Source organism: Lacerta agilis, chromosome 1 (genome assembly GCF_009819535.1).
Source record: "Lacerta agilis isolate rLacAgi1 chromosome 1, rLacAgi1.pri, whole genome shotgun sequence".
Lineage (NCBI taxonomy): Eukaryota > Metazoa > Chordata > Lepidosauria > Squamata > Lacertidae > Lacerta > Lacerta agilis.
The window spans coordinates 12,918,953-12,940,070 of record NC_046312.1 but is presented as its reverse complement, the minus strand read 5'-3'; the positions used below and the strand labels follow the sequence as shown (position 1 = coordinate 12,940,070).

General features: G+C 44.4%; 1 protein-coding gene across 2 annotated transcripts in view; it reads left to right on the top strand.

Annotated features, from left to right (window-relative positions):
* The window catches only part of KIF26A (kinesin family member 26A), a 154,875-nt gene that overhangs the window by 116,648 nt on the left and 17,109 nt on the right, over window positions 1-21,118 (top strand). For both annotated transcript variants that reach the window (XM_033138687.1, XM_033138678.1), the window contains exons 5-7: window positions 1,029-1,212; window positions 17,366-17,575; window positions 19,924-20,017. In XM_033138687.1, coding sequence (XP_032994578.1) covers window positions 1,029-1,212; window positions 17,366-17,575; window positions 19,924-20,017 — 488 coding nt within the window. The remainder of the gene's footprint in view (window positions 1-1,028; window positions 1,213-17,365; window positions 17,576-19,923; window positions 20,018-21,118) is intronic.

Sequence of the window (21,118 nt, the reverse complement as noted above, 5' to 3'; positions counted from 1 at the left end):
GGTGAAATGGCCGCTGAGGGAAACAAGTCTGAGAGGGGAGGAGCCGAATATCAGCTTCCCTCAGCCAAATCTAATGGAGTTGATCTTGTTGTATTGTCTCCCTCATAATTGCTGGTATTGGGAGCCAGTTCTAGGAAGGGAGGAATCACATGACAATTGGTCCCAGCTGAACTTCTTGCGGTTCTGTATCTGGAGATCATGTTCTGCTCCATCCAAGTATAATATGCATTCTGCACATTGTAGGCCAAGTTCTCAATGCGGATGTAAAGCTGTAGTCTGGGCTCAACCAGATCAGACTACAGGTTGGAACTCTCATGACCAAACGCTCCTCCGTGCAGAGATGTTACCTGCAAATGAAAAAATAGGGACTTTGATCCATTTTCTTTTCTCAAAGAACCAAACTGAATTCTGCCATGGGCTCTCATTTTTTGTGTGCTTGAATATGCAACTGTCTCCCCCCCACCCCCCACCCCCCCACCCACCCCAGTGGGGCTCACAACCCACCTGGCTTATGCTATAGCCAGAAGCCACTTTGTCTCTTACTTTGTTAAGTACAAAATATAACTCCTGTGTAAACCATAGCCAGAAGTCATTTCCCTTTTGCCTCTTAAATTGTTAGGTGCAAAATATAACTTCTTAGTGAATATAGCAGCGGCAAAGTCCATCTGGGCCTGCAAGTGACAAGGGGATGATTTCAGCATTTAATGACGTGAGGCTTTGGCAACCTTTGATTCTTCTTCTTAGCACTTGCCAAAAGTCTTTTTTTTTAAAAAAAGGATATAATTGAAACTCTACTGGAGAGAAAAATTGCACAAATGTCATGCCAGCCATATTTTGGCCCCTGTTTCCTTCTATTAATCTCCTGGTGAAAAGGTTCTCATGAAATCTGATTGCAAAAAGAAATGGCTTGATTTGTTCAACAGGCAGTGATGGCACTGAACATCTGGTTTGCTGGCCTAAATTGCTCCTCCTAGATAATAACACTGTCCTTTTTTCTTTCTTTCTTTCTTCAATATTACTTTGTTCAGAGCCGCCCAGAAACTTAACCTGTCCTCGAAGAGAAAGAAGCATCATGCCCCATTGCTGCACTCCCATGAATTCTCCATCTACGCCACTAATTTTAGTGGCATCCTGCAGATGTGTCCTCCTCCTGCACCGCCATGCCTTTTAAGAGCTGTGTCGAAAGTCAAAGAAAACCCGGGGATTGGGAAGGTATTTGAATCTCTCCATCGCTTTGTCACTCCTTCATTAGCATTTGAAACCCAACAGGAAACGTAAAAATTCAAATGTATCTGGAATCAAGACTGGATAGCAATGATGTTTCTGTCCCCTAGGAGGCTGATCTGATACATCAAGTCTTTGCAACCATTGGACAAGGATGAACAAGCTGTGGGTTGTTTAGATTCAGATTACAGTGGATAGGTTTCGATTTGGAGTTGGCATCTTTATACAGTCATACTTCGGAAGTCAAATGGAATCTGTTCCGGAAGTCCATTCCACTTCCAAAACGTTTGGAAACCAAGGCGCAGGTTCCGATCGGCTGCAGGAAGCTCCTGCAGCCGATCGGAACCCATGGAGGACGTTCAGGTTCCAAAGAAGGTTCACAAACCGGAACACTCACTTCTGAGTTTGCAGCATTCGGGAGCCAAAACGTTTGAGACGCAAGGCGTTCGACTTCCAAGGTACGACCGTACCAAACTAAACTGTATGCTGCAGAGATTTTCTCCTTTTTTGGTGGGTGGGCAGGATTTTCAGATAGCTTTTCTGGTATGAGTGTCCAGCAGTGGAACAGACTGCTTCAGAGGTCAGTCGCCCAAAAAATCTTGGGAACTGTAGTTTATTAAGGGTGCTGGGAATTTTAACCCTGCTTGAGAGAAACTGTAATTCCCAGGATTCTTGGGGGGTGTTGGTGGGGGGTGTTCATGTGCTTTAAATGTGCTTTAAATGTATAAAAGGTAAAGGTAAAGGACCACAGTTAAGTCCAGTCATAGACGACTCTGGGGTTGCGGCGCTCAACTCGCTTTACTGGCTGAGGGAGCCGGCGTTTGTCCGTAGACAGTTTTTCTGGGTCATGTGGCCAGCACGACTAAGCCGCTTCTGGCTCAACGGAACACCGAAACCAGAGCAGCGTTTACCTTCCCGCCGGAGCGGTACCTATTTATCTACTTGCACTTTTTTTTTGGTGTGCTTTTGAACTGCTAGGTTGGCAGGAGCTGGGACTGAGCAACGGGAGCTCACCCCGTTGTGGGGATTCGAACCGTCGACCTTCTGATCGGCAAGCCCAAGAGGCTCAGTGGTTTAGACATATAGACAGCTTCAAATCATATACAGTGACTTCAGTCCATACGCTGACTAATTCAGTTTGTGCTATTGCAGTTGATTGGAAGGTCTTTCACAAGAAAGCTGCAACAGGCTTCTTTCAGTAAGGAAAATGAGAAGAAAATACACTGGAAAGTGATAGAGAGCATTTACTATGGCGCAACATCATCTAACGTCCCTACGAACAAATCAGAATGGATGCTCAATAATTAAGAGGTTTTCTGGAAGTGCCCTTTATGCTACTGTAGGATACTGGAACTGATCCAAAGCTTTAGGTCCAGCTCCTTTCAACGATCTGGGGGGGGGGGGGGAAGGAGGCAGCAAACAGTGTACCTGAAGCCTGGCTTTTTAAGGAGCCTGTACCAGTGGGTTTCCTAAAGTTTGAACAACAACTACAGCTGCTGCTTTGAAAGTGGTACTGGAAGCTCCTCCAGCAGCCCATTGGCTCCTTCTGCCCAACAGACGGACACCCTGCCATTTTGGGTAGAAGAAAAATGACGCCTTACTAAATGTTCATTGAAGCATTTTGGTTTGTCTACTGCGAGGGGCAAAATGGCAGGTTAAATGGATCACTGGACTGTGTCAATAAGGGAACCCTGCACAATCTTAATTTAAGGAAGGAAGAAACATTTCCGTGGAAATTTATCTAACAGGGGTGACTAATACCAGGTATGGCAAGGTTCCCAGAGATGTTTAGCTGCTCTTATGGCAGCAACATTTATTATTTACTTATTTCATAAATTTGATACACTGTTGCATAATAATAATAATAATAATAATAATAATAATAATAATACAATAAACTACCTTCAAAGTGGTGCTCAGGAGTGAAGAGTTTGCTAGCCACACCACATCTGAGGCCCATAGGTGTGGGGATTAGATCAGGTGATCCACTGGATTTATCCCAGCTCTGTGATACTATGGTCCCTTGCTTTGTGTTTTTGATACAGAAGAGACTTGCAGGAGCGCTCTTAGGTCCCCTAAATGCAACACGGAATTCGGTCGGGCCCAGGATTGGAATCGCAATATGAAGTTTCTTAACGAGTGCCGTGTTTTTGCAGCTGAAATCTTGGAGTGTTTAATTCACTCTCCCAAGGTTTAGAAAGAACACGAAGTAGCTTTGGAATGCATAATTATACAGGTTACTGCCGATTTCCATTTCAGGGAGGTACTAAAGTACCAAGTAGAGCTTCAAGGAAATCCCCACTGAGTGATCATACAAATTGGAACTGAGGTCAAGAAGCTTCAATTCCTTTGATATTCTGCATCACACTGTATATGATAAAGTCATTCCCAGTGAAAGAGAAAGATAATATGGCCAGGGCCAAACTAATGGTGCAAAATGTGGATTGCTGAGATGGCTCTTTAGGGTTCTGGAGAACAGCAGAGAAAATTACCATTTGCTTATTTCCCTATACTTGAAACGTATTTAGAATTTTATTTTTTGTCTTAACTGCAGTGAGGAGGTGGTAGGACACATTTCTGTGGCCACAGGTGTTTGTGAGTAGATCTACACATCCCTCTCCTTCCTTGGAGCATTTATAGGGAAGAAATGAAGGGTGTTTGGGAATCATGCTTTGAGGGATGGGCTCCCTCTCCCTGATGATCCTCTATCCTTTGCTTAGTTAGAGTGCCTTGGCCTTGCAGCTTCATTTGAAGAAGAGGAGTTGGTTCATGCTGATATCTAAAGTATCGAGGCAAGGCTGAGATCTCAAGTGCTATTCATTTTCCCTTTATATATTTTTGGTTCTCCTGTCTCATGAGTCTTTGTTGTCTATGCAAAGTAAACCCCCCTGTAAGTTAAGCACCCCACCAGCAAGCTCCTATTTCTTTGCTCCTAGATGGTGTGATCCCATCCTGCACGTGGATCTTTCACATTTCTGGGGCTGCGCTGCAGTAAGCTAGTTACAATCCTATCCTCCGCTTTGTCTACGGGTTTGAGGGGGAGACAGTAATCTTGGGCTCTCTGCTTTCTTTCCACTTGCACCACTTATTTTGTACACGTAATGTTATGGCCACTGGTCCCATCACCTCCTGGCAAATAGAAGGGGAAGAAATGGAGGCAGTGAGAGATTTTACTTTCTTGGGCTCCATGATCACTGCAGATGGTGACAGCAGTCACGAAATTAAAAGACGCCTGCTTCTTGGGAGAAAAGCAATGACAAACCTAGACAGCATCTTAAAAAGCAGAGACATCACCTTGCCGACTAAGGTCAGTATAGTTATAGCTAAAGAATTTATGCCTTTGAATTATGGTGCTGGAAGAGACTCTTGTGAGTCCCATGGACTGCAAGAAGATCAAACCTACCCATTCTGAAGGAAATCATCCCTGAGTGCTCACTGGAAGGACAGATCCTGAAGCTGAGGCTCCAATACTTTGGCCACCTCGTGAGAAGAGAAGACTCCCTGGAAAAGACCCTGATGTTAGGAAAGATGGAGGGCACAAGGAGAAGGGGACGACAGAGGACGAGATGGTTGGACAGTGTTCTTGAAGCTACCAACATGAGTCTGACCAAACTTTGGGAGGCAGTGGAATACAGGGGTGCCTGGCGTGCTCTGGTCCGTGGGGTCACGAATAGTCGGACACGACTAAACAGCTAAACAACAACAAAATGTTATGGCATCATCAACAGTAGGACTGACTCCTGCACAGACACAGGACCTGCACTTAGATTCTGCTCTTCCCATATCTAGAGTCATCACTAGGCTCCCTTGGCAAGGAGACATATCGGCATTCCTCGTTCCCTTCTGGGCAAGAAGATGTATCTGCGCCCCACCATCCCTTGTGCCCTTGGCAAGGAGATATTGGCCACCCAGAGCAGTGTAGCAGCTGCCTGGGGAGTGTGTGGATGGACAGGTTGTCTCCTAGCCATTTTGAGCCAGAGTGGAGAAGCATGATTTTTGTGCCCCCTGGACATACGTCCTTGGTTGAGGCCAACCTTGGTATATCCAGAATTTCCTTCATGCCAGCAGTTTTCCATTAGTGTAAGAGTTTCACCAGTGTTGTTAACAGCCAGGTAGATTTCCTACACTGGCAACTTCAGGTTTCACCGACAGACGTGGCATTGGGAACAATCCTATCCGTGCCCAGAGGGCATAAATCAGGAATAGCATTGCACAGCTTGTTGGCTACCACTACAGATTCAGTTCCTTGCTAGAGATTTTGCAGACAGATTATTTTTGACTACATAAACATACATGCAGAAAAGCCAATCTTGAGGGATTCTTTTGTTAAGAGTGTAGACTCTAAACATGTGTTGTTCTTTAGCAAATTAAGCCCCCATTGATTCGATTACTGTCATTCATTGCATTTCCCTCCTCTTGTGAAATAGTGCCTTTTTAAAAAAAACCTAATAAAGGAGCGCAAGAACTAAAGAAACATATTACAACTTGCAAGAATTTTCCCCCAGTGTATATATCTCTAAATTACCTTGTCAGATGAAAGCTGGCTCTATGATTGAGCTAGAGAAAAGGTTACCGCTTTAGACTTCAGAACTCTGCTAGTTTCTGGAGAGCTGAAAAAGGAGCATAGACTTGTGTTAACGTTTTAAGCACAGTTATGACAGAATTAATTCATGGAATCATGGAGCTGGAAAGAGCTAATTTAGTGTCGTCATCAGCAACTACATTTGCTGGAAGACCACTTTGAGAGGTCCAAGTTCTCAGTCCACACCAACCTTTTAGGTGACATGCTAGTAAGTCCCATAGCCACCACTGTCAGTCATGCCACACCTTCTAGGTTGGTTATTTTGGGACCCCATAATCCTCTTAAAGGGGCTGTGTTTGGCACCAAAGACCCCCAGTTGCTGATTCCCCAATCTTCCCTGAAGTCTCTCCCATCTAAAAAATGTTCCCTGCCCCAAGGTTTCCAGACAAATGCTCCTCTCTCCTCTTCCTCTTCTCTGGCATAAATTCTGCTGCCATTACCCTCTTGACTTCAACCATAGTTTATTGTAACATTTGCACCAAACCAGGCATTCTGTGCAACCAGAGTAGAAGTGGGCTTTCATTGCCTGGTTAGGGTTAACCATGTAGTTGCAAAGATAATGGTTAAACTGGCATCTGCACCGAACCTATAATTAAGCCGATAGTAGGAATATTCAGAGGACGCCTTCATTGCTAGTACAAAACACCCAAAGTCACCAAACTCAGAGGAGTGTGTCACACCATGCTTGGGCACCTGTGATGTAATCTACAGGCAAAGTCAGCAGGTGATGCCATTGTTGCTCATGTTTTCCTAAATTTATGTCCCAATACAAATAATGGTGCTCAGGTGAGGGATGCATTTGTACTGGAAATATCGGAGAGGAAAAGAATGCATAAGCCTGTGTTCCAAGTCTTTTAGCCATGCTTGAGAGATGTATCTCTACACTAGGCCACACACATACAGCATAGAATGCTTATAGCCCTGTTTAAGTTGATTAATGTTACACAGCAAATTGCTTATCTTGTTCCCTAGAAGTGCCAATAACCTCAGAATTCACATCATTTCAACTGGATCTCGGTTAAGAGGCAATGATCCGATAGTGCTGTAGTTTGGGGTGTTTTTCCCCCCTTTTTTAAAAAAGAAAAGAAAAACTGAAACATTTTTTTCCATGTCTCTTTGAGTGCTATTAAATTTAATGTCAGACTAGTAGGAAAGATGTTTGAAAGCCATTTAATACTGCTACCAAAAGAAGTTAGATTATGCTCAATTTCTGACATTAATGTGCTACTTAAGATAATTTATCAGATTGTGGTATTAAAAAAAAAGACATCCTTTTTGCAACGGCTGCTGCATTGCATTCTAATTTGACCTCCCCCCCCCAAAAAAAACCCCTATGTAGATTAGTAAGGAACTTCCCTTCTCCCCTGTGAAAAAAAATGTTGTTTTTCCTGGGGTTCTATTCTGTACATGCTTTGTAGCACAGCATCGCTTACCAGAGTAACTGTAAGTGCCTGTCTTTTTCCTAAGCTCCTGTCAGTTTTTTTTATATTAAAGAAAACAACAATTGTTGGAATGACAGAATCCTTTGATGTCAGACAATTGAAGGGTGGGCATGTATGCGCATGTGCATGATTGCATGAGAGAGAGAGAGAGAGAGAGAACTTGCATCGTTCAACAATGTACTTGGAAAAATCATGCGTTTTGCCTTCTATCATTTCTTAAAATGACATTTGGTGTTTTTTGTTTTCTTATTCATTTCCCCAAGCCATAGCCAAGTCCCACTAACATGATTTACTGATCCTGTAGGCTTTTTCCTAAGCTGCTTGTATGCCCTAATCACTTCTCCTTATGATAGTTGTTTGATGGATAACAAATAGCTACTTAATTTTGTCATCTTTATTGCCGCTTGTTTCCTAATGACTGGAATGCAGCTTCCAATATAAATCATCTTGCTCCCTGGGAAAAAAAATTTCGGTCCGTGCCTACGGTTGGGTCAAAGGCATCTCATTCTCCCTCTCCTCCTCTGAATGCTGAAGACCCTCCATAGCCCTCTCTGGAAAATGAAACTCATAGTGATCTCCCTTGCAGGATTGTTGTAAAAGTGGAACAAGAGAAAACAATCCTAAAAAACAGCCCCCAGACAGTTTGTGTGCATTGTGCAGCTATATGAATGATTAATGCACACAGTAGGATGAAGTCGCTCCAGCTAATATGTTCAGTGAATGAAACCAAAGGTGGAAAATTGTATAGAAAATACATATTTTCTTCTATTCTGTGCCTGCTTTGAAAATAAAATAAAATAAAATGGTTTTGTGCACACCTTTGGGGAAGCAGGGAATCAATTTTTGCTTAATAGAGGCCACTTTCTAACGGCGACAATATAAAAGTGCTTCTTTGACGTTCTCCCATGAGGGTTTGATCGTCTCTCCTAGCGTAGCCATTTTTGCATATAAATTTGCCATATGCTATCAGAAGCAGTACATGGAGGAGCGTCTGAGAACTGCACACAGTAAACCAATTTTTGCAAGGGTTATATATCTGTCAGTTACAATTAAATCCACAAAACACCTTTAACTCTGAACTAAGGCTGTAACTACATGTTATGGTGGCGTGGCCCATTGGTTAGAACGTGGGCAATTTCAAGTGGGGACACAGAAAGAACAGGCAGGAAGGGAAATGCTAAACCCTTCCCCCACCCATTGCAATTACGGACGCTTTTCTGCAGACATTCTCCAAAACAACCCAGGAGTATTGTGGGCAAGGGAAGCGCTGAGAGCACCCTCTCCCTTCCACCCCTTCTGGGCCTTAAATCCTGGACCTCTTTGCTGCTGCCCCCCATCCACCGCTGCTTTCTGGGTGGTTGTTGGAGGCCCCTTGGGTTGAATCCAACTAAGTAATACTCATCGTAGACCCGTTAGACTCAGTGGACATGAATAGCCCAGTTATTGTTGTCATCCGTTTGTCTCGAGAGACAGTGGAGTGCGCCTCCAGAACTAAAGTCAGACCATTGCATTAGCAGCACCAGAGTGACCCCTCCGGGGCACAAGCCTGGGCAGTGTGTATGGAAGTCCTGGGCTGCTGATGGGGTCCAAAGGAAGCAGAGCAACATGTTTGGTACCAGCTTGGCTGCAGGAGTTGCCTGAAGGGAGGCGTACAAGGCCTTAGGGAGTCCACTCCAGATTTGTGTAGGGTTTACACCTTAGCCTTTTCTTCTTCCAAAATGGTCAAAGGCCTGGAAACAATGCCTTATGAGGAACGGCTTAGGGCAGTGTTTTTCAACCTTTTTTGGGCAAAGGCACACTTGTTTCATGAAAAAAATCACGAGGCACACCACCATTAGAAAATGTTAAAAAAATTAACTCTGTGCCTATATTGACTATATATAAAGTAATTCTCTTGAATTTTTCAATTTTTCCCACGGCACACCAGGCAACATCTCGTGGCACACTAGTGTGCCGCGGAACAGTGGTTGAAAAACACTGGCTTAGGGAGCTGGGTATGTTTAGCCTGGAGAAGAGAAGGTTAAGGGGTGACATGATAGCCATGTTCAAATATATAAAAGGATGTCATGTAGAGGAGGGAGAAAGGTTGTTTTCTGCTGCTCCAGAGAAGCGGACACGGGGCAATGGATTCAAAATACAAGAAAGAAGATTCCACCTAAACATTAGGAAGAACTTCCTGACAGTGAGAGCTGTTCGGCAGTGGAATTTGCTGCCAAGGAGTGTGGTGGAGTCTCCTTCTTTGGAGGTCTTTAAGCTGAGGCTTGACAGCCATCTGTCAGGAATGCTTTGATGGTGTTTCCTGCTTGGCAGGGGGTTGGACTGGATGGCCCTTGTGGTCTCTTCCAACTCTAGGATTCTATGATTCTTCCAAAGATAATCCAGAAAGCCGTGGGGTTTTTTGCATGAGAGTTTTCTTTCTCCTAGGTGGGCTACCTTCCCAGGTGGATGAGCCCCATCTCAGCAGCCCAGTGGCCCGTTGATTTCAATAGGTCTATTCTGAGCATGACTTCATTGATAACAACCCCGTGCTTGTTTTCTGCCTATATTGGACCATTCCCTTAGGAAAAAAAGAAAGAAAGAAAAAATGCTAAAAGAGAATTGTCTTTTTTCGTCCTGTTTACAAGTCTTCTTTAAATGTTTTGCTGTGTACGCATAAATGAGTGTTTGAAAGGAGGGGGAAATCTTTGTTCTCTCTTTCTTTTTTGCTCACTTCAGCATATATCCACCTAATTTGCCCTTAAAGTGGCAGGAACAGGAGGATTACAACTTGTGAGTGCATGTGTATGTTTTCCTTTTGTAACCTTTCTTTTTTCCCTGACTCCTGCTATATGTTGACAACCAGATCAATGAGAAACAAAGGACATTCCCAGGATATCTTCCTTCCATCCACTGCATGGACATTTAAATGAACACCCATCGTTAACAGTTAGTTACCAGATACACTCTGACCCCCCTGCCCATCCATTTCCAGGAACTTTCCAAATTATTTACTCACATGAAAACTCCCTTCCCTTGAAGCCTTTTCAGCATATGCAATTATCATCTCTCTCTCTCTCTCTCTCTCTCTCTCTCTCTCTCTCTCTCTCTCTCTCTCTCTCCAAACAGGCTTGGAATTTAATAGGATTTCCCTTAGTAATTCTACTGACACCCCCCCCCCCCCCGGACTCTGGCTCAAATATATAAATCTGGGAAGTTCAGCAGTTTAATGTTAACCTACAGTGTACAAAACCCACATGAATTACAGAGGCAGTTAATTAGCAAGATAGTTGTGTGATTTGCATAATACAGACGGCTTCATGAATAAAGACAAGCATCCGCTCTTATGAGGATGCTTAGTGGTGCTGCCTTGCGTGCGTTTGTTTTAGGGTAATTTGCAGAAATTGCAACTTGGTTCTTAGCGGAAAGCCTTCCAAAGAAACAGGCTAGTTTGAAATTGCACGGCCAATGTGGATTTAGGTATTTGAAAGTCATGTCTGCCATATTGCCCCTTGCCCTGTTGTAGCAAAAGAGAAGGAAGTAGTCCTGTTAATGGGCGGGGACCACTTTTTGCAAACGGGGCCTGATTCAAGAGTGGCCATCCCCACATGAGCCTCATTGATAGGTGAGCAGCCTTTTTTCACCTGAATGCAGGAATGGGTCCAACTCCGGTTGCACTGCAAAGGAGCACTTGGAAGCACGTGGCTTAGAGTGTGTTCCCAGTTATTCCTTTGCAGGGTGGTTTGTGTTTGGTGCTGTTTCAATTTGGTGCCGAATACAAGTGGTGCTGCTTTTGGCCTGATATCACTCCCACTTGGTGCCCCGATATCTGCCGAAAGCAGTGTGCTTTGCATTCGACAGCAGATCGAAACAGAAGAAGAAGAAGAGGAGTTTGGATTTGATATCCCGCTTTTCACTACCCAAAGGAGTCTCAAAGCGGCTAACATTCTCCTTTCCCTTCCTCCCCCACAACAAACACTCTGTGAGGTGAGTGGGGCTGAGAGACTTCAAAGAAGTGTGACTAGCCCAAGGTCACCCAGCAGCTGCATGTGGAGGAGTGGAGACACGAACCCGGTTCCCCAGATTACGAATCTACCACTCTTAACCACTACACCACACACAGCACTGTGTGCCAGCCAGCCAAAGCTGAAAACAACCAGGAGCACACTTCTAAGGCTTCAGAGTGCAGCTGTAGCTTTACCTGCCCTGCACCTGATGTTACATGTCAGGTGAGTGTCAGGTGGGTGTGGGTGTGGCCTGGTGGGCCAAATTGGGAGGCCTAAATGGGCCCATGGAACAGAGGTCCCCCACAAGCAGAATAGTGTCAACAATATACAGTGTTAGAAGTCCTTCTTTCTGATTACCCTGACACCTCAGTTTAGTCATTTGGTGACTTACGACTTTGTGTGACACAGAGGTGCCATCTCTGGCTTACCGGCCCTAAACGCCTACAAAACATTTGGTATCAGGAAAGATGGTATCTCAGGCTTGAGTTAGCAGGGCGAGGGACCGATAAATAGCATGCAAACAGGCTCTCCCAGTTTCTTCACCTGCTTCTAACACCAGTTAGCTCAGTTGGTTTTTATGTATATTGCCCTGAAAGTTTTATATTGAAGTCTAAACAGAAAACTACTAAACTGGTTCTCCACTAGCTTGCGTTCAGCTCCTGTCAAACAGTACAACAGAGCTTTAACTGCAGTTATGTACAGTCATGTAGACTTCATTTTTGCTAGGGATGAGGACTAATGGGTTAAGCCAAAAGGCACATCTGATTTAGGTCCTTTTTTTAAAAAGGCAGAAAGAAGGGAACCGAAAGCCAAGGAGTATTTAAGTGTGACGGAAAAGGTCACCATATGTTTCTCTACAGATTTTAATGTTTGTCAAATGCACAGATGGAGATACAGATATATATGGTATACAAATGCATGCTCTGAACAAATTTCAGCAGACATCTTCAATATCTTTCTGTGACCGCGATGGTGCGAATGAAATCATTTTGCAGTTCTCCTGCCCTGTGGTCTCCAAGATGGTGTTCTTCAGATGTCGTTGGACTGCAGTTCCCATCAGCCGCAGCCAGAAAGGCCTGTGGTCAGGGATGATGGGAGTTGTAGTCAAACATCTCCTGGAGGTCATAACATTGGTTACCCTTGCCCTAGCTCTTCAAAAAGATTGTGTGGCTAGGTAGCCTTATCCTCTATGAATTTTTTGCTATTCACACGAGGCTCATCCACCTGGGAAGGTAGCCCCATCTAGGAGAAAGAAAACTCTTTCAGACCCTCCAAAGTTGGTGGCCATCACTGCCTCTTGTTTCATCATTTCGGAAAGTAACTTCTGGGGAACGTTTTGAGTTCTTCGCACATGTGTACACTAGAAGCCAATTCAAACTCGTTTTAAGTGTTTCTGTGCAAAGTCCTAAATTCTTTCGCTCTCAGATGAGGTCACTTGTTCTTGTTGCACAGGAGAAAAAAAATACGTTTTTTTAAAAAACGCTTAATTAAGGGAATAAAGGCATTTGAATACATGGCAGGTGTTTTCATCCCCTTAAATTTGTTCAGTCATCAGTGTGCATAACTGAGATTGCATACTTGTGAGAGGAGAGGGGAAGGGCAAGGCACAATGAATTATGAAAATTAGGGGCTCGGTGTCAGGATGATGATGACGCATCCTATTTTTACTCCTCGAAATTGCTAGCTTTCTGCCGCTGACTTTGCAAGTGTATAGCTTTTTCTCGGCTCCCCTGGATGCGGGTGGTGATGTCCTCAGGTGTTCAAGTCTGGGCTTTTCCTCTTGTTCTTGTTGACTGGGCAGGTTGTGGCCTCTAGGGGAATCACCTTTATCCCTAGGGCGATGAATTGTGATTGAAACACTTTAATCACCCCCACGGTTATGGGCCTGTAAGTCTCTGTTTTCCCCTTGAGATGTCCTTTTGATCTCCTCCTCACCTGCTTTGCTCCACCCCTTCTCACGGCCTCACATCTCCCTGCAGAGAGCCAGAGGCAACCCCAGGAAAATAGAGACAATGCCTTATACCCACAAAACCATGGATTCTGCTGCCTTTTATAGTTGTCTGGCTTCTTCCATGTTGCTTTGTCTGACAAAATAGAGAGCAGGTAGGAATTGGGGGAAGAACAACAGTTCATTACCTCTGGGGTATCGGGGCTGGTGCCAAAACATTTTGCTGCTTGGGGCTAGGGCTTGACAAATTCGTCGGTTTTGGTCCACTCAGTTTCTTGTTTTTCCTAAAATTCAGTTCTCCACAATTCTGCAACAATCTGTTGAGGGTTCTTTTTTCTTTTTAAAGAATCCTCATGAAAATTCTTCAACACAACTAATAAACAGGTTTTTTGTTTCAGTATTAAGTGCAGCTTTGAGAAATATGCACACAAGCCGTTTCCCCCAGTGGCAGATATTTTTGTATGTCATTTCCCCTAAAATTATGCACATATATGCACTCTAATATGTGCATTTTTGTACACATTACTTGACTAGAGAAGTTGGAATCAGATTCGTTTTTATTTGTTGTACGTTCTTGTCCACCCCTTAAAGCTTACAGAAAGAAGAGTTAATTTCCTTATTGCATTCACACACAAGACAGCTGAGTGGGAACTATGGGCTGGCTTACTTATTTAAAAAGGATACTTAGGAAGTAAAACAAACCTTCCAAGTGCCAACCGTTAATTCTAGATAGGAGACACCTTCCCAGTGCTGGGTTTTGGCAGGTATTAGCTCAAATAACTCCTCGGGACAAAGGTCTGTATAGTTAAAGCTATGGTTTTCCCAGTAGTGATGTATGGAAGTGAGAACTGGACCATAAAGAAGGCTGGTTGCCGAAGAATTGATGCTTTTGAATTATGGTGCTGGAGGAGACTCTTGAGAGTCCCATGGACTGCAAGTACATGAAACCTACCCATTCTGAAGGAAATCAGGCCTGAGTGCTCACTGGAAGGACAGGTCCTGAAGCTGAGGCTCCAATACTTTGGCCACCTCATGAGAAGATAAGACTCCCTGGAAAAGACCCTGATGTTGGGAAAGATGGAGGGCACAAGGAGAAGGGGATGACAAAGTGCGGGAGGCAGTGGAAGACAGGAGTGCCTGGTGTGCTCTGGTCCATGGGGTCACGAAGAGTTGGACATGACTAAACAACAACAAACTCCTCAGGAATATGTTGGCCTGTTTTTCTTCCTCTTATTCGCCTGGAATTTATTAAGATTAAGATTATGATTATAATTTCTGTTTCTGTTTACAGGTCTAACATAAGACTGCTAAAATGTGCCCGTTGTTTTTTTTTTTAAACTGCTTCCAAAGATTCTTACCTAAGCCCACAGGCTGTACAAAAGCGCTTTAAAAAAGGTGAATCATTGGCCTTACTGGCTAGGGCTGATGTTTGTAGTTTGTGGTTCCAAACTTCTGGATGGCACCAGGTTGTGGAAATTTGGATTTGATCAGCACGTTGGTTGGGTGTAAAAAATGTGGGGCCTTGGATACCAGTTAAGAGTAGTATATGAGCCGTTATGGGAAGACATATTTTAGGCTCTGGGTGTGAAAAGAGTCAGCCTTGGTTTACATACTTTTGTACAGCCAAGTACCGGTAATTGTTTTTAAGACACAACAGCAAATTGCTGCTGTTGAAGGTAACATTCTTCTTAAGGTCAGGATGGAACTGTGATTACCTTAGCCACCATCCCACACTAACTGCAAAACTCAGTGCAGATAAACACACTTTACCAATGTATTTGGAGAGCCAGTGTGGTGTAGCGGTTAAGAGCGGTGGACTCATAATCTGGGGAACCGGGTTCGCATCTTCGCTCCTCCACATGCAGCTGCTGGGTGACCTTGGGCTGGTCACACTTCTCTGAAGTCTCTCAGCCCCACTCACCTCACAGAGTATTTGTTGTGGGGAAGGAAGGGAAAGGAGATTTGAGACTCCTTCGGGTAGTGATAAAGTGGGATATCAAATCCAAACTCCTCCTCCTCCACCACCACCACCACCTCCTCCTCCTCTTCTTCTTCGACGTGTTGCTTGCAGTTTCCTTCTAATTCGGTGTGTTTTTGAAGTGGTGTCTTCTTCTTTGTATATTTTTGCACAGAGAGGAGCGTTTTCCCGCCCTTTTGGCGATATGTCAAGGTCGGAGGAAGCTCTCTAGTATGCATGTGCTGCTAGGAGCTTCACGCAGCCTTGAATGTGTCACCTACAATACACCTCCCCCCCTCTTTGAAGCAACTGCTTCTTTTATTTTAAGGTTCGCTTATTTTCTAGGTCTGTCTTTTCATATTCATATCAGCCTAGGTGCTGGGGGAGGCGGAGAAGGGAAAGAAAGCCAAACAGCAGAAGAATAAGAGGACCACTTTGCAGAGCTAATGTGTTTGAGTGATGCTGCGTTCCTGAGAGCAACATTTTTTCCCCCTAGCCAAGGAGGCCTCAGTAGATATTTAACCTCTTTGTTATTTGGAAGAAAGATGTAGAGTGCTGCATGCCAAGGAACGTTTCTTGAGATGGCTAAAATAAGCAGTTATATCTGGGCACAGCACAGCGCTCTGAACTGGTGCTCCTTTTAGAATAGAGGGGAAGGGGGCAGCTAGAATGTGTGGGTGCTTTGGAGTTCCTGCATACCCAAAGAAGCAGTTGGATCAGGGCAACTGCAGAGGAGATGAGTAGGGCTGGGCGATATCGATTTATTGTCCAAAACGGGTTTGAAGTCCATATTGTGGTATCAGTTTCATAATTTTTGACCTGGCAATACATCAAGAATCATGATGTGTGCGTGATGCAAAAATCACAATGTGGGGGAAAACCATGAAGCCAGCCAATGTCTCTGCATAGCTCCATTATTCTTTCAAACATCGTGATTTATCGGTATGTCGCAATGTTTAGCTGGTGATAATATCGCAATGTTGAAAACCTGATATCACGCAGCCCTAGAGATGAGTTGGAGGAGTAATGGCTATCACAGATACTACCAGGACTGTAGACTAGTTCACACTTGCATTTGCACAACTTAATTTCTCCCTGCTTGACAACCATGCGCTTTTAAATGATTGGCAGTTGAGTGTGTGAAGGCTCCATGGCAAAAGCACGGCATTTGAAGTGATGTCAATGCTCTACATACAAGGTTATTTCCCTATTGCCCCGTTCATTCTTGCAAGCCAGCACTTGTGACAGTCTTCAGATGATAAATACGCGAACCTCCCTCCATTCTGTTACTTAGGATAAGGGCCTTAGCCCAATGAATAGAACGGAACAGTGTTTATTGTGCTAGTCCACAGGCCACAGCAGAAGATAGCTCTGTGGTAGAGCACATGATTTGCATTCAGAAGGTCCCAGGTTCAATCTCCGGCATCTCTAGCCAGTGCTGGAAAAGAACCCTGTCAAAAAGCCGCTTCCAAGTGGCATAGACAGCACTATGCTGGGTGGACCAAGCAGCGTTAGAAACTTAAGATATATAAGCTTAAATGGCTCCTTAAACCAGGGTTACAGTCACCAAAACTGAATGACTAGTTCTCATTTTGGGGCCGGATGGCTTGAAAGTCATATTTTTCAATACAACTTTTGGGTTCCTGAAATTCATTCCGGTTGTGTGGATTCAAACTACAAGAAAGAAGATTCCACCTAAACATTAGGAAGAACTTCCTGACAGTAAGAGCTGTTGGACAGTGGAATTTGCCACCAAGGAGTGTGGTGGAGTCTCCTTCTTTGGAGGTCTTTAAGCGGAGGCTTGACAGCCATCTGTCAGGAATGCTTTGATGGTGTTTCCTGCTTGGCAGGGGGTTGGACTGGATGGCCCTTGTGGTCTCTTCCAACTCTATGATTCTATAAAATACAACAGTTAGAATTCTACTGGATGTGTTGTTAGTGTGTGAAAACAGTCCAGATCCAAGGATCGCCAGGCATGCACCTCCGGATGGTGGAGATGTCAGGCACCATTCTGGTGCCCCAGCGTCTTCACTTGGTCCCAGGTGATCAATAGCCAGGTGCAAAATGCGTCTGGCACCCAGTGAATTTTGAACGCTGACCAACACTCTGACTTCACTATAAGACAGTTTCCTCTGTGGGTGGTGAAATTACTGAGAGACGAAGCAGTCTAAGTTCAGTTTTCGTTTGGAGTGAAAAGAGTTAAACCCATGCATTTTTGACAACTTACAGGTAAAAGTGATGGTGAGAATTTGCCCGTCGCAAGGAACACATGACACATCGGAATCCATGTCGTTTTTGAAGGTGGACCCGCGGAAAAAGCAGATCACACTTTATGACCCATCTACAAGCAGCCTTTCCAATGTTGGCCACCGAAGAGGAGCAGTAGCTGTCCCAAAGATGTTTGCCTTTGATGCTGTATTCCCCCAGGATGCTTCCCAGGTACCAGAATTGAGGATATAATGCTAATAATTTGGGTTGCTGCCATGGCATTTTAATTTCAGCAGGAGAATTCTTCGCAGCTTTTAGGATGAATCCCCCCCCCCTTTGAATTAGTTGGTTTAATTACTGGGAAGGCATGCTAATTAATAGTCAGTTCGCAAGGTCTCACGCTGTTTTAATTTAGCCCAGATGTGAAATTAAGAAGCAATATCTGTGGAGATAATTCTGCTTTATGAATACTTCCCTGCTGTACTTCCTTGTGTTATTTAAAGCAACACACACACACACACACAACCTGCAAATTGCAGTGGCACAGTTCACAATAACATGCCTCTCTAAGCCTCAGGTTCGGGAGACCATTTATAGATATTTTAGGAGGTATTCCACATCTGTCACATCTTCAGGTGTTTAGTTGAGCAAGGACACAACAGAGCAGTGGTTTTTATGCTGTGTTTTAAGGGCGTGGAGCATATGAATTCCTAACTGTGTTGATCACGGTTTCCAAACTTCAAACTCTTCAGCAACACATAACTCCAAAGCAATGTGCTGGTATTCTAACCCTTTCACTCCATCACTGTTCCTATTGTCCTCCATAAGTTGCAGGGGTAACTGAAAGCCTGTTGTACTCACATAGGTTCCCCACAACAATTTGAAACGTTCATCTCTCAGGGTTATTTTCACGGTATTATTTGTGCAAACCACAGTTTCCCCAACTCCGATGCATGGCAAACTGATTTGCTCAAACCAGGAAGTTAGGCTGGGCATCAGGGTGCACATGCAAGGGAGGGAGGAGGTGGTGCATGAACCCTTGGCCCCAAGTAACTTGGCAGGCACCCCCAAACTCAGCCCTCCAGATGTTTTGGGACTACAACTCCCATCATCCCTAGCTAACAGGACCAGTGGTCAGGGATGATGGGAATGGTAGTCCCAAAACATCTGGAGGGCAAAATTTGGGGGTGCGTGGACTAAGGAAATGTGTCTGACAGAAGTAGGTTGAGACTGGGGGTAATGGGCCTCTCTCCTCCCCAAATCTCCCTCAGCAGGTTCCCTGTATGCCGATGTCTCTCTTTCAAAGCCATGGAGATCAGAAAAGAAGCACATATAAGCTTGAATTAATTTTTTGAATTTGGGATCTGAACGGTGCAAAAAGATTATACTGTAGACTTCTGATTTCTGTCAGTTTCCAAGCTCTGTCAAAACCTCACTTTTTCAAAATGTTAAGCATTTGGCAAGCTTTAGTGTTTGACAGACATCAAAGTAGAGCATCTAGTTATACCATATTATTTGATAGCCCGACACGCAAATGGATTGGAACTGCAAGGCAACCCAAACTTCTCTTGAAGGCCTGAAGTAATGCAAAATGTGCTATAAAGTAGAAGTCAGAATGCAGTAAGAGAGCAAGTGTGAGTTGACTTGCACTTCTTTTCCCTGTGCCCCTGTCTTGTTTGAACTGGTGAGGTGTGCATTTCTGCCACGGGGGGATAGCACACCCCCTTCCTATATTGCTCACAAGTTTCCTAAGTTGCTTGGAAACTTTTCTGTCTAGCAGCCAACTAACAAGTTCAAATAATAGCAGGTGGAAACCAGTGCTTCACACACACAACATATTGGGGTTTCCATTCCCTGTTCTCTGTACACCCCCAAAATCTGCTCTGGAGGGGGCCCGAACCCTCCAAAGCTTAGTTGAAGGTGCATGGTGGTGGGGCTGGAGGGGACAGCAGAGGAGGCTGTGTTGCGTTGGATATGGACCAATAGTAAGAATATTTTTTCGCGGTGTGGGGACATGACACAAACATCTTCCCCTTTAAACAGGACCTAAAAGTGTAGGGAAAGTTTGCACAAGTAACTCATGCTTCCTCTTTCTCATTGTTTCCGTGCATTTTCCAAAATGCTTCCCCCACCATGGGTTCCAATGGTTATAGTTCCCATAGCTAAGATAAAACAAGAGAACTTTTTAATCCGAAGCTCCGGAATCCACCCCCCCCCCGCCTTCCCTAAGCCAATGTCTGGTGGAGCTCCTTAGCAGTGAAGCTGCTGCTTATTACTGAGAATGCATGGATGAGATATTATATTAGCCTTACGCTTCGATGGAGAGCATCTCCTTTGTTACCGAGGTCATAAAATTGATACTCCATGGGAGCCGGGATAATGGGATACGAAACTATTGTGGGCTTAGATTGTAGCTTTTATTAGAGGGGGCGAAAATGGAATATAGACACTAAAATAATACGACTAATGCCGTGAAATGCGCAACAACATTGTGTTTGGGTTTTTTTTCTTGTGTCAAAGGCATGGGAAAGCACATGCCGATTACATGCTCTGTGACAGGTTTCCAAATTCCCTTCTAGGCTGAGGTTTGTTCCGGAACAGTCGCAGAAGTAATCCAGTCTGTCGTGAATGGTGCAGATGGCTGCATCTTTTGCTTTGGCCATGTCAAGCTTGGTGAGCTCCCAAATTCATTACAGTTAATTACTATGTCAGTCTGGTAATTACATGCTGTCAGCCCTTGGAACAATAAACCTGGAGTATATGAATAGATTAGAATTTCTTTTTAATTAGCTTTGCAAACTTCTCCTGCTTTATTTTTGTACTGGGACCTTAAGGTTCCCCCCACCTTTCCTTTCAATCCATGGTGGGGGGGGGCAGAGGGAAAATTCAGCCACACACACACACACAAACATACACACTCATTGCTTCAGGAACAGCTCTTTTTTTTGGGGGGGGGGTAGGGAAAGGTGTGACAAAAATCAAAAGATCCATAAGGCTTCAATAAATTAATTGGCTGGGGGCGGGGAGGGGAAAGTTAGCCAAGACTGGGAGAAATTAATTGAGTTTAATACCTAAGGATTAATAATGACATACGCGAAAGGCACTTTTTACATCTGTTCTCTCCCATTGTCTGTGTGAGTGTTTGGAGTTATCTATAATCCAAGGTAGAGTGACCTAACCTTTCATACCAAGTGGGCCACAAGAGTACTTTAACATGGAACCACACACTGTCTTGTCATGCGCACGTGAGGTTGGAGGGAAGTGAGGCCAAAATTTGACACCCCCTGCCCAGCCCTCAGGCTGCCTGCCCAAAGCTGGCTAAGCTAGGCGCCCGGCTTTAGGAAGGAGGTGTAAGGCTCTGGCAGCGTCCTAGAGCCCTTGCACCTTCTCAAAAACAAAAAACGAGCGAGGCACCAACTAGTCTTTGGCAAGGGAAGGGGAGCACTCTAGGACCCTGTCAGGGTGGGTGGGCAGGGGCCTTAAATGTTGCCAAAGGCGACCATAGAATCATAGAGTTGGAAGAGACCACAAGGGCCATCCAGTCCAACCCCCTGCCAAGCAGGAAACACCATCAAAGCATTCCTGACAGATGGCTGTCAAGCCTTCGCTTAAAGACCTCCAAAGAAGGAGACTCCACCACACTCCTTGGCAGCAAATTCCACTGTCGAACAGCTCTTACTGTCAGGAAGTTCTTCCTAATGTTTAGGTGGAATCTTCTTTTTTGTAGTTTGAATCCATTGCCCCATGTCTGCTTCTCTAGAGCAGCAGAAAACA